The following is a 16,096-nucleotide window of genomic DNA, read 5'->3' on the forward strand; positions in this document are numbered from 1 at the left end:
TTCCAATCAGTTTTGCTTTAACAATAAAGAAATTCAAAGTACCTCATAAAAATAAGGGCAGGCTGTGCAAGGTTGAATTTCATCTTCAGCGTTCACTGAGCCACAGTGATCAGAACACTTGCCAGATTGAACCATTTTGATAGTTGGACTGCTTTTACAATCTATTGGCAACATTTCTGCACTGGTATATTTTTGCTCTACCAAATGGTGAGCTGCCAAACAGGGAAGCAACATAGTATGAGCCTGCTGCAATGGGTTAGAGGGGCTAATCAGCGAGGAGGAGTTGGGAGAAGGGGTGGACGGAGAGAGGAGAACACTGGATGGCATCAAGTAAAGGTCAAGAGATTATGAGCAAGGAGCATGGAGAGCTGAAGACCGATAACTGCCAAATATTTTAATTGTTACTGATGCCAGACTTGCTTCCAGTGATCACTTTAAGTGACACTGAATCTGGCCAAAGATAAGGCGCAGAGAACACCGTGTTGAACCCTGACTAAATGACACTGAGGTCTTAACAATGCCAACAGAGGATCTAAAGACCAAGGAAACCCTATCTAGATTTTTCCTATAGGCAATCTGCAACAAGGGTGCATTTTCCCCCAGATGCAAGAAGCAAGATTTGGAACCTGACCTGCAGCCTCTTACCATCAGGGCACAGGCTTATTTGTGGCTGTAAAGGTAACAGTTACTCTAAATCTTTATACAACTGAATGTTTCTATGCAGCCTTTGGTGACAACGGTAGAGCATCACTGCCTGAAACAGATGATGCTTATTCTCATCAGGCAAGACTCACATTCACAGACTACAATGGTTCAAGAAGATGGCTTACCACCTTCTCAAAAATAATTAGGGATGGGCAATAAATGCTGGCCTTGTCAGCCATGCCCACATTCCATTAATGAATAAATAAAAAAACCCAATGAGGCTCATGCCGTTTTCTGGTGGGAATGCTGGCAGAATAAATCAAGGCCTGCTCAAAAATAACAGTAGGCCAAAAATTAAGGGTAAGTTTTTTTAAATATTTGTATGATGTGTGTCAATATTTTCAGAGGTTTCCAGGAGTGTTTTAAGGGGCTGAATTTTATTAGCCATCTATGGATGGGCAGGGTGGCGGGTGGGCCATAAAATTGCGAGGGCAGGTGGCAGTTGGCTGGCCCAATGCCATTCAGGGGCGGTGCCCAGAAACCAATTTAATTAGGCCTCATCCCACCGCCGCTGGTATTTTACCAGCGATTGGGGGTGGGGGAAGAGGGTTCTCCTGTCTCGTTGGAAAGTCGCTCAGTAACACCTAGCAGCCTCCATGTGGGCTGGTGGGGAGGTGGGGTGGGGGGGGGGGGGGTTGGGGGGCAGCCCTCTTGCTTGGGCCCCAGTAGTAAAGGTGCCCTTGTGCCAACACCCTCTGCCTTCAACAACCCATCCCAGCTACCCCTCATGGGGCCTGTCTGACTGGACCCAGCAAGTCCACCTCCCACTTACCTGTAGTCCGAGGCTCCATAGCTGCTCCTGGTCCAGGGCCTGGGCCTACTGCAGTTCCAGAAATGGCCACCGCTCCCAGTGGCAGTGTTGGTACTGCTGAGCTTCCAGCCCTCTGATTGGCCGGCAGTCATGGCAGCAGGATCCCCATCCTTAAAGGGATGGGGTCCCCAATGCTGGGCAGTTAATTGCCTATGTGCCATTAAATGCAGCCGAAGGTCACCCATACAGTCGAGGCGAGGTTCCCCTCATCTTTCTGGCCTGTGTCAGGACCCCCGCCGGCTGCATAAAATTCAACCCAATATTTGCAGGGGGGCTTTGTGAGTTTCAATAAATGCAGGATGTCCCTGAGAGTGTGTCAGTATTTTCAGGGGGTCCTCATGTTAAGTTTGAAGGCCACTGATATAGAATTACCCCCTACAGTACTATATGCACCAAGCACCACTATAACTTCATTAATTTAACACTTCACTTTTTATCTCTATCTGTCAAAATATCAATGTAATTATGGTACCAGCAGCTTTGAAAAAAAAATAGAGTCACATGCTAACAAGTTCTGGTACAAAAGGTCAAGGGGAAAAATGTGTTTTCATTTCCATTATGGTTTCTAACATCATTGTGCAGATTCAGTTCTGTTCAGATTTTTTCATGTTACATTATGCATCTGGTGATATGCAAAACAGACCCACTGTAATCCCTCAACTCAAATCATTGTCTATCTGCAAGACTATTAAATAGCTTCAACTTGGGCTTGAAATTGAATAAAAGCATTTCTATGCCACTTCATCCATTTTTACTAATGGTTAAAGACAGTTTTATCTTTGGAGAAAGTGACTCAAGAGATGTTTGATGGTTTCCCAGATGACAACTTAATACACTGAATGACAATGACCACAACACATTGGATAACAAAATATGTAGCAATATTGGAAAAAAAATCCTGTTATTCAGACTGATGGGGACTAAACTGACATAAAATCCAACTTGACAGTTATTGTTGTACAGCAGCCTAATGCAACCCCGCTGGCCCAGTCCGCCACTGAAACATCTGCTATTAATATTGTAACTGCTAACTATACCTGTTAGTCTATACTGTACAGCTTTTGTGAATTTCTTTTGTAAATTACATGCTACCAGTTTTTTACTCTTTTAGAACAAGTTGCGCATAGAAACAGACTGTGCTGCCCAATACCAGAGAAAACAAGTCAAGTTAAGAGAAAGCTTAAACTTTTTCACTCAAACTGTAATAGAGTTACAGGGGAAATGACATTAACATGGACTGTATAAACGGTTCAGAGACATAATTAGAACTATTTCTAGAGAGAGAAAAGATGTGGTGAGAAGGTGGATAGGTAAGGTTGATTTGACAGAAAGGGCTATTGATCATGGCTTTTCTGCTTTGAAAAATACTTCCAAAGGAGAGTCAGGTAAATGATGATACCAATAAAACACAAACATCCAGATTTGTGCAGCTTCCTTGATTTGATTTGCTATTTATTTATTTATCAGTTATACATTACCCTTACTTCCTCGACCACAATTCTTGAGTTGGGCTATTATGACACTCTTTATACTAAAAAAAACTAGATGTCAACATTGTCACATTGTGATTGCAAGTCTCCAGTCACCTGGTGGTTCCCCACTCATGTCTTCACCTTCTTTGGTTCTACTGCAACAAAAACATGCATTTCCTCCCTCTGCCCAGCTCTTGCCTCCCACTTCTGCACCTCCCCATTCTTTATTGGTGTGTTTTAGATGCTACTCCCTTTCCTTCTTACAGAAGTTACCTCCTCTCAGGCACTTTAAGCCCTATTCTTCCTTCGGCCTTGGTGGCTCCACTGATCTCACCTGCACAAGGGCCAGTTCCATTTCACCTTTTGCTGCTCCTATGTTACATCTTGCTACCTGATATCTCATTCCCCTTCTTCCCCACTCCTCGCCTCGCCATTCTTCCCACTTGTGGCCATTTTCGATTTGTTCCTCAACCATTTTCTACCCTGCTCCTATATGCCAATTATCCATTTCCCTGCTCCAAGACCCTGCTCATTGTTCTTTGACAACTATTCTGCTGAAGTGATCACCATGACCTCCCTTTTCCTTTTCACCCACTACTCACCCCTAATCCTGCCCCACTCTTCTATGCTGGAAAAAAATCTTTAGTACTACTGACCTTCATCCTGAGTTGGTGAAAGATACAGCCTCACCACTGCGTCTTAGACACACTTTAACTAAGCACATTCTCAGACTCATTCAAAGTATTCATAATTTGCTTCTGTGTCTAATAATAATGCCAATTAGACATTTTCCAATTTTTCTGTTCCTTTACATTTCCATATCTTAAACATTTTATTCTTCACACTTTGTGGTTTGTGAATGATTTTAAGTTGATGTTTTCACATATTTACAAAGGCAAGTAAATGAGACTCATCAATGTTTTTCACTAACAAGACCTAAACTGATTTGTGAATAGTGCCTTAAAGAAAATATCTTACTAACCACAATTGAATCTGAGAGGATATGAATGTTACAAGATTTTAAACTCAATATGTACCATTAAGTTTGCTTTTCCCTCTATTGCATTTTGTTGGAATTTAGGCTAATGCCCATATTGCTGAAAACAGCAGAGATAAGACAAAGTAGAAGGTTAAACTAAAACGGTAAGGTATTCCACAATATGACATTATGAGAATGACTTTGTCAACAGACAATTTAAACTTGTTGATTGGGCTGGACATTTCCTTGCTCAAATGAGAATCAACTGCTATCTCTGGAAGATGTAACAAAGGGGTAGGCAGATGTAACTTAACGATAATGGAAGAAGCAACAAAGATGACTCAAATAATACGGAATTGCAAAGGGGCTTCTAAAACCTATAAGCTGCAGTTTTCCACACCCACCAGAAATACACCCTTCAGCTCCATTCTCTTCCAGATTAATAAACCAACACCAGTAAATCTACAATGACCTGACCAGGGCATGCTCTTTGGTTCTCTTTGGCCTCCTTATCTCGAGAGACAATGGGTAAGCGCCTGGAGGTGGTCAGTGGTGTGTGGAGCAGTGCCTGGAGTGGCTATAAAGGCCAATTCTAGAGTGACAGGCTCTTCCACAGGTGCTGCAGAAAAATGTGTTTGTCGGGGCTGTTACACAGTTGGCTCTCCCCTTGCGCCTCTGTCTTTTTTCCTGCCAACTGCTAACCCATACAAGGTAACAAGACCACACTCTTCACTCTCTAAAATGAGTGGGGAGTAACACAGCAGAAACAATGGAGAAAGCAGCCCAGGCTTTGGAATAATGGGCCCTAAATCTATATGTACTGACCTGGAAAGAAGAATATTCAAGGAACATCAGTCTCCATCCTTTTCTCCATCCTTTATGTTTTCGATCATTCATGGGATATGGGTACCGCTGGCAAGGCCAGCATTTTCTGCTCATCCCTAATTGCTCTGGGAAAGGTGGTTCTTGAACTGCTGCAGTCTATGTCATATAGGTATACCCACTGTGCTGTTCAGTAGGGAGTTCCAGGATTTTGACCCTGTGACGATGAAGGAATGGTGATATATTTCAAAGTCAGGATGGCATATGACTTGGAGGGGAACCTGCAGGTGGTGGTGTTCCCACGCATCTGCTGCCCTTATCCTTCTAAATGGTAGAGGTTGTGGATTTGGCAGTTGGCGTTGAAGAAGCTTTGGCGAATTGCTGCTTGGCAACAATGTGTGGCAGCAGACAGTTGTGACTCTAGAATCCACTGTCCTCATTTATGGGACCATTAGGGAAGGTTGATTGCAGGCATCAATGGATTATGTGGAAGCTTCCTTGGAATCTTCGCCAGCACCAACCCCGGCCCACCTCCAACCATCAGCCCGTCCCTCCAACCTGACCGAGAGGCCCAGAACCAGTCAGTACCTCCTCCTCCACATAATCACAAACTGCTGCTCTTGTGGCATTTGAGGACAGATTAAACAGCACATTGTGCACCACCTTTCAGACACTTGTGACTGGGATGCAGGCAGCTGAAACAGTACTCCATGAGTTTGCATCTTCAAGAAAGGAGGGCTGTAGTATTCAGTCATTCAGGTTCTTTGCTGCAACAGGGTACAATAAACCCATTGCTAAATGTCTTAATTATCTCAAAAGGTGGTTTTCCCAAGCAAAGAACATGTACGATTGCAAACTGCACCCATTAGTGTAAAATACCCATGGCACCAATTTGAAATTCAAATTACATTCTAAGAAAGTGGAATTAGTTTCTGCTCATTAAGCATGCGATCACTAGATTTTCAATATCTGCTAATCTGTAATGTTAATTGAGAGAGAAGGCAAGATCTTAACTCCTTCCAACACTAACCAAGATGAAACTAGCATTATAGCAGTAATTTTCCAAATTCGCACTGGCAGATGAGAGGTTTGGCAGCCAGGAAGACTGATCTGATATTTGGGTACAGGCTGTGTGTGAACGTCTGCTGCAAAATTTCTTATTTTCACTCCTGATAGGTGATGCTTCCTGTTGGAAGCATGAATTCAGAAAATTACCCGTGTCGACAAGTCCAGAACTCTCCCAGAGGTTCAGTTGGTAAATGCATTGGCCAGTACAGAGCTGAGTCATACTACCAAAAAGGTCATATTTTAATTCCCAATCCATACTGATCTTCCTGACAATATTTTAGGTGAAAGGAGGAGCACTATAATTAAGCTTGGCATCTCAGGGCTACGGAGGGGTAAAATTAAACAGGGATTTTACTCTTGATTGTTAACCATTGACACCAATTAGAAAGACCAATTCAGTGAATGCAAGGTGAGGATGGATTCAGACTTAGCAAGGGCAAATTCAGGGAAAATCGTACAAAGATGTGATTTAATGATTACACTTAATGATAGTTCCCGAAAGGTACTTGGGTGTTTGTGGTCACTGTGATTAAATTACTAAGATAATTAGTTGTATCTGTCAGAGAATTAAAAAGGTATTTGTCTTATAATTTCATGAGCTATCCATTATCAGATTGAGCAAAGCTGTCTCACAAGGTTTCCTCTACTCTAAACTGTAAAGATATTACCCATGCCAGCATCTGCAGCAGCTGAGAGAAGACACATTTAGACAGCAAGCAAAGCAAGTATCTGTGTGGGAATTGATAAGAAAGTGCCCAGCAGGGTGAAGGAAAGGCAAGATGTGGCATGGGTTCCATTTTCCTAGCTTGGCATTTCCTTACTATGCCACACACTGGCTTTGCTTTCTGGCTAAAGCCACATAAACACCACCCACCTGCCCTATAGATGAGTCACTTAGCATTTAGGTTCAGGCAGTCACTGTGGTGCAGTAATGAATAGCATATCTTGGCCTAGATTTTGCCCAGTGTTCTTTGTCATTACTCCTCTGAAACTGACAGCAACTTCTGGAATCCGCACATGCACAGTTAAATGAAGAAATCCAAAAGTTGCTGTCAGTGATTCTATGCTTTTCCAGAGGGTGCACTTTTGAGGTCCCCCCAGACTGCAGTCAATTTGAAATCATTGAACTGACAAGAACTTGAACTCTCATGTTCTATTAAGTTCCTTTGTCAAGTTTTGACTATTTAAATAGAACGCTTACATATTCTTCCTTTCTTATCAATTTGATTATTTTTAGGACTTGAATGGATTTTCTTTATCATCTTACTAACTGTGGCGGGAATTTTACGGTGGATGGGCGGGAGCCGGTGAACCCACTTCACCTAGACCGGGGATCTGTCCCATGTTTTACGGGTCCCCAGGCTTTAGTTGTCCTGAGGCGGGACTTCCACCCACTTGAGGGAGGAGGTCCCGCCTCACTGAGCTGCCGGATAATCAGAAGGTTTTAGTCCTAGCAACGCCACCAGGAGTGGTGGCCACTGCTGGGACTGCAGCCCAGCCAACGCCATGGATCCAGGAGGGAAGTTAAGTAGGGGCATGCCTCACCAGGGGGATCGGTCCTTCCCTGGTGAGGCTGGAGTGGTCGTTTTGGGGGGGGTGCCTTGGGTCCCGGGGTTGGGTTGGGAGGCGGGGGCGGCCCTCAATAGGGCACCCTGTGCCCGACTGCCATGCCTCCCCCCCTCCCCCACCCCGGGGCGCGGAAAGGCCAGCAGCTATTGCTGGGCGGCCTTTCACGTCCCCAGCATGCCCTCTTGCCACGGGTAAAATACCCATGGAGGCGAACGAGGGCCCTTAAGTCACCATTAAATTAAGTGGCCCAAAGAACAAAGAAAATTACAGCACAGGAACAGGCCCTTCGGCCCTCCAAGCCTGCGCCGATCCAGATCCTCTATCTAAACATGTCGCCTATTTTCTAAGGGTCTGTATCTCTTTGCTTCCTGCCCATTCATGTATCTGTCTAGATACATCTTAAAAGACGCTTTCGTGCCCACGTCTACCACCTCCGCTGGCAACGCGTTCCAGGCACCCACCACCCTCTGCACAAAGAACTTTCCACGCATATCCCCCCTAAACTTTACCCCTCTCACTTTGAACTCGTGACCCCTAGTAATTGAATCCCCCATTCTGGGAAAAAGCTTCTTGCTATCCACCCTGTCTATACCTCTCATGATTTTGTACACCTCAATCAGTTCCCCCCCTACCTCTGTCTTTCTAATGAAAATAATCCTAATCTGCTCAACCTCTCTTCATAGCTAGCGCCCTCCATACCAGGCAACATCCTGGTGAACCTCCTCTGCACCCTCTCCAAAGCATCTACATCCTTTTGGTAATGTGGCGACCAGAACTGCACGCAGTATTCCAAATGTGGCCGAACCAAAGTCTTATACAACTGTAACATGACCTGCCAACACTTGTACTCAATACCCCGTCCGATGAAGGAAAGCATGCCGTATGCCTTCTTGACCACTCTATTGACTTGCGTTGCCACCTTCAGGGAACAATGGACCTGAACACCCAAATCTCTCTGTACATCAATTTTCCCCAGGACTTATCCATTTACTGTATAATTCACTCTTGAATTGGATCTTCCAAAATGCATCACCTTGCATTTGCCCTGATTGAACTCCATCTGCCATTTCTCTGCCCAACTCTCCAATCTATTTATATTCTGCTGTATTCTCTGACAGTCCCCTTCACTATCTGCTACTCCACCAATCTTAGTGTCGTCTGCAAACTTGCTAATCAGACCACTTATACTTTCCTCCAAATCATTTATGTATATCACAAACAACAGCGGTCCCAGCACGGATCCCTGTGGAACATCGCTGGTCACACGTCTCCATTTTGAGAAACTCCCTTCCACTGCTACTCTCTGTCTCCTGTTGCCCAGCCAGTTCTCTATCCATCTAGCTAGTACACCCTGGACCCCATGCGACTTCACTTTCTCCATCAGCCTACCATGGGGAACCTTATCAAATGCCTTACTGAAGTCCATGTATATGACATCTACAGCCCTTCCCTCATCAATCAACTTTGTCACTTCCTCAAAGAATTCTATTAAGTTGGTAAGACATGACCTTCCCTGCACAAAACCATGTTGCCTATCACTGATAAGCCCATTTTCTTCCAAATGGGAATAGATTCTATCCCTCAGTATCTTCTCCAGCAGCTTCCCTACCACTGACGTCAGGCTCACCGGTCTATAATTACCTGGATTTTCCCTGCTACCCTTCTTAAACAAGGGGACAACATTAGCAATTCTCCAGTCCTCCGGGACCTCACCCGTGTTTAAGGAATTAATTAAATGGCCACTTTAAAGGCCTTGATTGGCCTCTGGTGGACAGGCCATTTCCCAACCCCCGCCTGACACCATAAACTTGGCTGGAGGCAGAAGCGGGGCGGGTAGGCCTCCTGGAGCCTGCCGCTCAATTTTACGCCGCCCCCACGCCACCATCTGACCCACTGGGGCGGCGTAAAATTCAGCCCTGTATGTCTGTGGATGTGCCAATTGAATGTAATTTTCAATTTTTTACTACATACAGAAAGCAGGTAAGCTCTGCTGTACTGTAGTGAGGTAGGTTGCATATTACTATGCATATGATACAATGTGACGATCAGAAGCTTGCCTTCTGAAGTCAGTATATGGTCAAATACCAAAATAACCCTACGTAAATCAATACATGCTCCTTCAGTCTACTGAAATAAAACAGACGTAGTTATTGCTCAGTCCTGACTTTAATCAGATGATGGCATGAAAATTTCAAAGGAGCTGCTAACGTAAATAAAAGCGAACATTTTAACTGATAACACTATCATCTGAGAAAGCCTTAAGAAATATTCATTTTGTGCTGTCTACAGGATCACTTTAGTTTATCCCCCTCCCAGAAGTGAAAAGTGACACATAATTGCTCTTTATCCAATACTGGCATCCCTAACTGATCTTTTAATCTACATCCTGTTTCATTTAAATTATCATTAGTTTTCAAGTGCCACAACAGTTTTCTTTTCCCCTCTATTTGACTTTTGTTAATCAAAAATCCACTTTACTCCACATAATAGACTTTCCAGCAAAGTTGAATCCCGTGGAATAAATGGGACAGTGGCAGCATGGATACGAAGTTGGCTGAATGACAGGAAACAGAGAGTAGTGGTGCACAGTTGTTTTCAAAACTGGAGGAAGGTGTACAGTGAGATTCCCCAGCGATCGGTACTAGGCTCACTGTTTTTCTTGATCTACATTTATGACCAAGGTTTGGATGTACAGGGCACAATTTCAATACTTGAAGAGGACACAAAACTTGAAAGTATTGTGAACTATGAGGAGAATAGATTTCAAGTGGTAGACTTCAAGACGACATAGACAGGCTGGTGGAATAGGCATACACTTGGCAGATGAAATTTAATAGAGAAGTGTGAAATGATACATTTTGGTTGGAAGAACAAGGAGAGGCAACATAAAATAAAGGATAAAGTTCTAAAGTGGGTGCAGGAACAGAGAGACCTGGGGTATATGTGCACAAATTGTTGAAATTGGCAGTGCAGGTTGAGAAAATGGTTAAAAAAGCATAAGGGATCCTGGGCTTTATAAATAGAGGCATGGGGGGAATTTTATGCTGGCGGTGGGGATCTTGATGTCGGGGGAAAATGAAACCAATATCCCCAAGATCCCCATGTCACCTCTTTTCTGGAAGGCCCGCTGAATTTAGTGCCAATCGGGCAGTTAAATCCTTCCATAGGATTTAGGATCCCCTCGCTGGAGGTCCTGGCCTTACAGAGCTGCTGGCCAATCAAAGGTCAAATACCAAAATAACCCTATGTAAATCAATTCATGCTCCTTCAGTCTACAGCTGCAACGCCACTGTGGCTGCTGTCATAGCCGCACCTACAGGAGGCCGAGGAGCATCACTGGAGTAGGCTTCAGGTAGGTCAGGGCAGGCGGGGCCTCATGGGTGAGGGTCATGGCAGGGGGGGTCGGCAGCAAGGGCAAGGGGGTAGCTCTCAGCAGACACCCCCTTTCCGATGTTGGCTCTCTCGTTCAGGCACTAAATGCCTTTGAATGAGGGATGGCCCCACCTCCCCAACCCCCAGAGGCAGGAGGCAGCCCACACGGTTTTTCCTACAGTGCTTCCCGTGTGGTGACAGGGCCACCTGCCGCACGGGTAATTGTGGCTGTGGCACAAAGAGGCCCTTAAGTGGGGGTTAATTGCCCAGTTAAGGGCCTCATTCGGCGGCAGGGAGGGAAGGCCGTTCACAGGCCTTCTCACCCTGGCTTAAATTTTGGCAGAGGCAGGATGGTGGTGGCAACCGCACCCTCCCCCCCCCCCCCCCCACCCCTATCCAATGCCACCATCCCACCAATTTTATGCTCTCCCTGCCTCCAAATCTGCCACAGGGGACAGCATAAAATTCCACCCATAGAGTACAAAAGCAAGGAAGTTATGATGAACCTTTATAAAAGTCTGGTTCAGTCTTAACTGGAGTACTGTGTCCAATTATGGGCACCACACCTTAGGAATGATGTGAAGGCTTTAGAGAAGGTGCAGAAAAGATTTATGAGAATGGTTCCAGGGATGAGGGACTTCAGTTACAGAGAGCCAGCATGGACACGGCAAGCTGAAAGACCTCCTTCTGTGCTGTAACCATTCTATGACTTGAACAAAGTTTACACAACATGTAAATCTTTTTGCAATTTTAGTACAAGAAATAGCTACAAATTAGGATCTTAAAAATGTCACCAGGAATGCTTACCATATTTGTACAATTGCTTTGTTTACTACCTCTCCTGAAGCAGTAACCCATTTAAAATGGGTGAATGCTTCTGTTAAAAGAGCTGAAAAAGAAATTTGGTATGAACACACTAAGTAGTACATTAGTATTTAAAGAGTTGCATTTCAAGGGGAAAACAATTTATTTCGCTCCTACCTCATATTTGCTGTTGGTTTAGGCTGGCTGCTATTGAGTAAAGTCAGGTACACGGAGAGAGTCTTCCAAAGGACAGGTTCAGAAGGATAGCCGTTATCATTTTGAATAGAATGAAATTGAGCCATTTCCTTGGCTACAAGTCTATAGAGAAAAAAAATACATGTATTAATTTATATATCATTAATATATTATTAGTACAGTAATACTACAGTGAATTATATAATCATCTGCTAAAGCATTCATAACAATATATTTTAAAAATCAGCACTTATTTGGATTTTGTTGGTAATGAAAAAGCTTTAAAATATCACATTTTCAGGCCTTTCATATACACCTTTTCTGTAAACCAAGAGGTAATGATGAACTAATACAAAACCTGAATAAGATGTTAATTAGCATACTGTGTGTAATTTTGGGCTTCACATTTTAGGATAGATTCGAGCTTAGGATGGATATTGAGGCTTTAGAGAGGGTACAACACAGATTTACTAGGATGCTGCCCAATATGAAGAAATATAAACAAGAAGAAGAATTTGACAAATTGTGGGCTTTTGCTCATTAGTACAATGCAGATTACAGAGTGATATGAAAGTGTCTAAAATTATGAGAAGATGTGACACGGTATCCAGAAGCAGACTGTTTTAGTAGTTGAGGGGTCAAGAATGAGTCTCCATAGATACAAGCTTCAAAGTCAGAGATTTACAACATGGCACAGGAGAAATGTCTTTATACAGAGTGTTAATTGAGAGTTATGGCTGAGACAAAAACTATGTCAACGTTTAAGATTAGATTGTATAGGTGGATGAAGGATTGAAGGGATATAGGAACAGGATGGGTTACGTGTGATTAGAAGTATTTGGTTGCACGGAGAGTAAATGCAGAGATGGATTGGTTGGACCGAATGGCCTAATAGAAACCATAGAAATGTTACGACACAGAAAGAGGCCATTCAACCCAACATGTCTGTGCCGGCTGAAAGAACTAGCCGCCCATTCTCATCCCACCTTCCAGCACCTGATCCATAGCCTTGCAGGTTACAGGTTACAGTGTAGTCATTTCTATGTACAGATTTTTCAATCCTTGTCCAAATCTTTTCCAATGAGAACAATATGCATTATTCCTAAATCTTTTGTACCCTGTCTGTCAACCACTTTTTTATACATCCAATATCAGTAACCGAACTTTTTTGGGACATCTTATCAAACATCTTCTGAAGATCCATATACACCACATCCATTGCATTTACTTTAACTATCCAATCATTTTTGTAAAAAAAAACCCGATTTACTCATGCATCTCTAAATGCGAACACATTTTATGGATTCTAAGAGCTTGCTCAGAGCTGATGCAGGTCTAAACTGGACTATATTTACCTGATTTATTCTTCAAAGTGACTCCTGACAACGCAGCCGGCAAATGACGTCATCAGGCTGCACCAAGGTGCGCACATGCACAGACGGTCTCCTGCTCTCTGCGTGGGCGCTGCGTTCCGACTTGCCAAGACTGGTTAGCGCATGCGCCGATGACGCCATTGCGTGACATGTGCCTCTTCGGGCAACGCGCCTGGTCAGCCTCTGCGTATGCGCTTTACGCGTACAGCAATGCAACACTAATGGGTATTCACCCATGCGACAAGCTCCGCTCCCCCCTTGCTGCTCTCTGGTCCTCTGCTCTTTCGGCCGCTCCGCTCCCCCCCCCCTCGCTGCTCTCTCTGGCCGCTCCGCTCCCCCACCGCCCCCCACCCCCCATCCCCGACCCACTCCACTCCGCTCCCCCCCACCCGCTGCTCTCTCCGGCCGCTCCACTCCACTCCCCCACCGCCCCCCACCACCGTCCCCGACCCACTCTGCTCTGCTCCCCCTTGTCCCCGGCCCGCTCCGCTCCCCCCAGCCCGATCCGCTCCCCCCTCCCTCGGCCCCGCTCCGCTCCGCTCCCCCCACCGTCTCCAGCCCGCTCGCTCTCTCCCTCCCCCCAATTGTGTGCTGCCATGTGATTAGGTCAGGTTGCCTTCGTGTGATTATTTGAGCAGCGCCATCTTTAGTCCTGGCAGCTGCCTGAAGTCGCAGACTGTGACGTTTTAGTGGCACATGCTGCATTTGCGCATGTGCCACTGCAGCGCCACTTAGTGGTCGCGTTGTCAGCAAACACAGCCTTTATTCTTCTAACCCCACCCACTTCTTGACTAGAGGTGTTACATTGTCCACCCACTCTGTCCACAGTATAATTTGCATATCCAAAGTAAATTGAAAAACTGTGATCAGAAATTTTACCAGCTCTGCTCTGTTTTCCTTCAATAGCCGAATGTATATGCCATCAGGGATCTGTGGCTTACCCACCTTGAGTTCTATTAATCTGTTCAGAACTAATTCCTTTCTGCAGATATCACTAGCAATTACTTCACTTTCTCCTCCGGTACACTTTCTCCTCTTTCCCATCCTGAAGGCATGGGTTGAAGTCAGTGGTACATTATCAATAATGAAAAGATTCTTATGCATTTTCATTCTCTGCTATTTTGGAAAAAGGCACAAACCTGCTCATTTTAAACCAATTAGCAGACAGCCGAAGTTCATGTAAATCCATCATCAGGTTTTTGATACTGCAGGAGCTAATTTCATCCCATGTAACTCAAGCTGGGTTATAGTTACACAGATAATACTTTCTCACCGATATGTCATTCAAGTGGTCATTGTTCGTTTGAAAGCACAGACCGTGAGTACCATCAGGCTAATTGACTGTGAGGATAGTATCATCACTGTACGTTATCCTGGCCCCACCTAGCATCAATACCAGCACACATTTCATCTGGGTCACTAGATCATGGTTGGGATTCCAAAAGCCAAAATCAAGGGGGTAATTTTAATTTAACTCATTTGGGAGAAACTGACAAGATCAGATCTGCCACCCATTTTTTGACCCAGCCCAATTTTACTTTCAATTAACTTCACTGGGCAATTACATCAGCAGGGTGTTAAACAGTCCTATCAATTTCTGCCCGAGTGGGTTAGGTTAACATTATCCATCAACTGTTGTGCCTCTACGATCTCCTCATTTTAAACAATCTAACTAGACACTAGGCAGTAAGTGATGCATTTACACACTGAGCTATCAGTGAAGATAATTTGATCTTTTTAGTTGATGAATGGTGAGATAGGCCTATACCTCTGATAAGCGTATAGCATTGCTAAATATCCATCTCTAGGAGATGCATGCACACCTGTCAAGTGTCAATTAATAGCAGCGATGACGGTATAAACTGGTTTTGAAATGGCAACCTTGTTGTGATGATATTATTAGATTTAATTTGTTCAACCAAACTAGTGCTGCTGGATCTGTAATCCTAGTACCACATTATAAGGGACTAAATTTGCAAAGATGGTAGTTTGAGTGTGCCGCTAGGCAGGGATAACAACATTGATGAAAAATGGAATGCTTAAGCAGAAGGGCACCATGTTTGTCTCTGGGTCAAAAGCAGGGATAGGCACCAGCATGTTGCACCACGACATTTGACAAAATTATTGACTCAGCCACGGACATGGGGGCAAGTAATCTGTATATAAAGTGTATAGCTAACCTAATGCCATCAAAACACCGTCCGATTTAAAACACATTTCTCCCTATTTAGTGAGATATCTGGCATTGTTTTTGCTTGCACAAGTAGTCTATGTTGCCTGCATACTTGATGTAGTGATGTGGAGAATTGGGTAGATATCCAACTGTCAGGAGTGATCTTGATCTTTTTCTCTCCCCTCTCGCTGGCTCTCTCCCTCTCTATGTCAATCCCTATCCCCTCCCTGTGTCCATCTCTCTCCCCTCTTTCTCTCTCTCACCCCCTGCTCCCTCTGTCCATCCATCTCCCCCTCTCTCTCTCCCCCTTTCTCCTTTCGCTCTCCCCCTCTCTCCCTCCCCCTCTCTTTCCTTCCCACTCTCTCCCTCTCACTATCCCCCTCTCCCCCCCTCTCTTTCCTTCCCACTTTCTCCCTCTCACTATCCCCCTCTCCCCTCTCTCTCCTCCCCCCTCTCACTCCCCACCTCTCTGCCCCCTCTCTCCACCCCCTCTCTCTGCTTCCCCTCTCTCCCCACTTCTCTCAGCAGTTTCTGAACTTCAGCCAGATTTGGGTTTTCTGGTGGGCCTTTAAAAAAAATCAGAACCTCCTGGAAAACCCCACAACTGTCTGAAGTTCAGAAACTGCTGTGCCTGTTCTCAGCACCTTTCAGCTGTGAAACTGATACTTGCGCTTTTTAAAAAGCCGGTCTGAGGAAGCCAATGGGAAATTTCTCGTTCCTTTGAAATTACCAGTCACAGACCCCAACCTCTTT

General features: G+C 44.6%; 1 protein-coding gene across 2 annotated transcripts in view; it reads right to left on the reverse strand.

The window, feature by feature from the left end:
* The window catches only part of LOC137377064 (ethanolamine kinase 2-like), a 511,523-nt gene that overhangs the window by 351,170 nt on the left and 144,257 nt on the right, over nucleotides 1-16,096 (reverse strand). For both annotated transcript variants that reach the window (XM_068046299.1, XM_068046300.1), the window contains exon 3: nucleotides 11,780-11,920. In XM_068046299.1, the coding sequence (XP_067902400.1) occupies nucleotides 11,780-11,920 (141 nt within the window). The remainder of the gene's footprint in view (nucleotides 1-11,779; nucleotides 11,921-16,096) is intronic.

The sequence above is a fragment of the Heterodontus francisci genome, chromosome 14 (assembly GCF_036365525.1).
Source record: "Heterodontus francisci isolate sHetFra1 chromosome 14, sHetFra1.hap1, whole genome shotgun sequence".
In the NCBI taxonomy this organism is placed as follows: Eukaryota; Metazoa; Chordata; class Chondrichthyes; order Heterodontiformes; family Heterodontidae; genus Heterodontus; species Heterodontus francisci.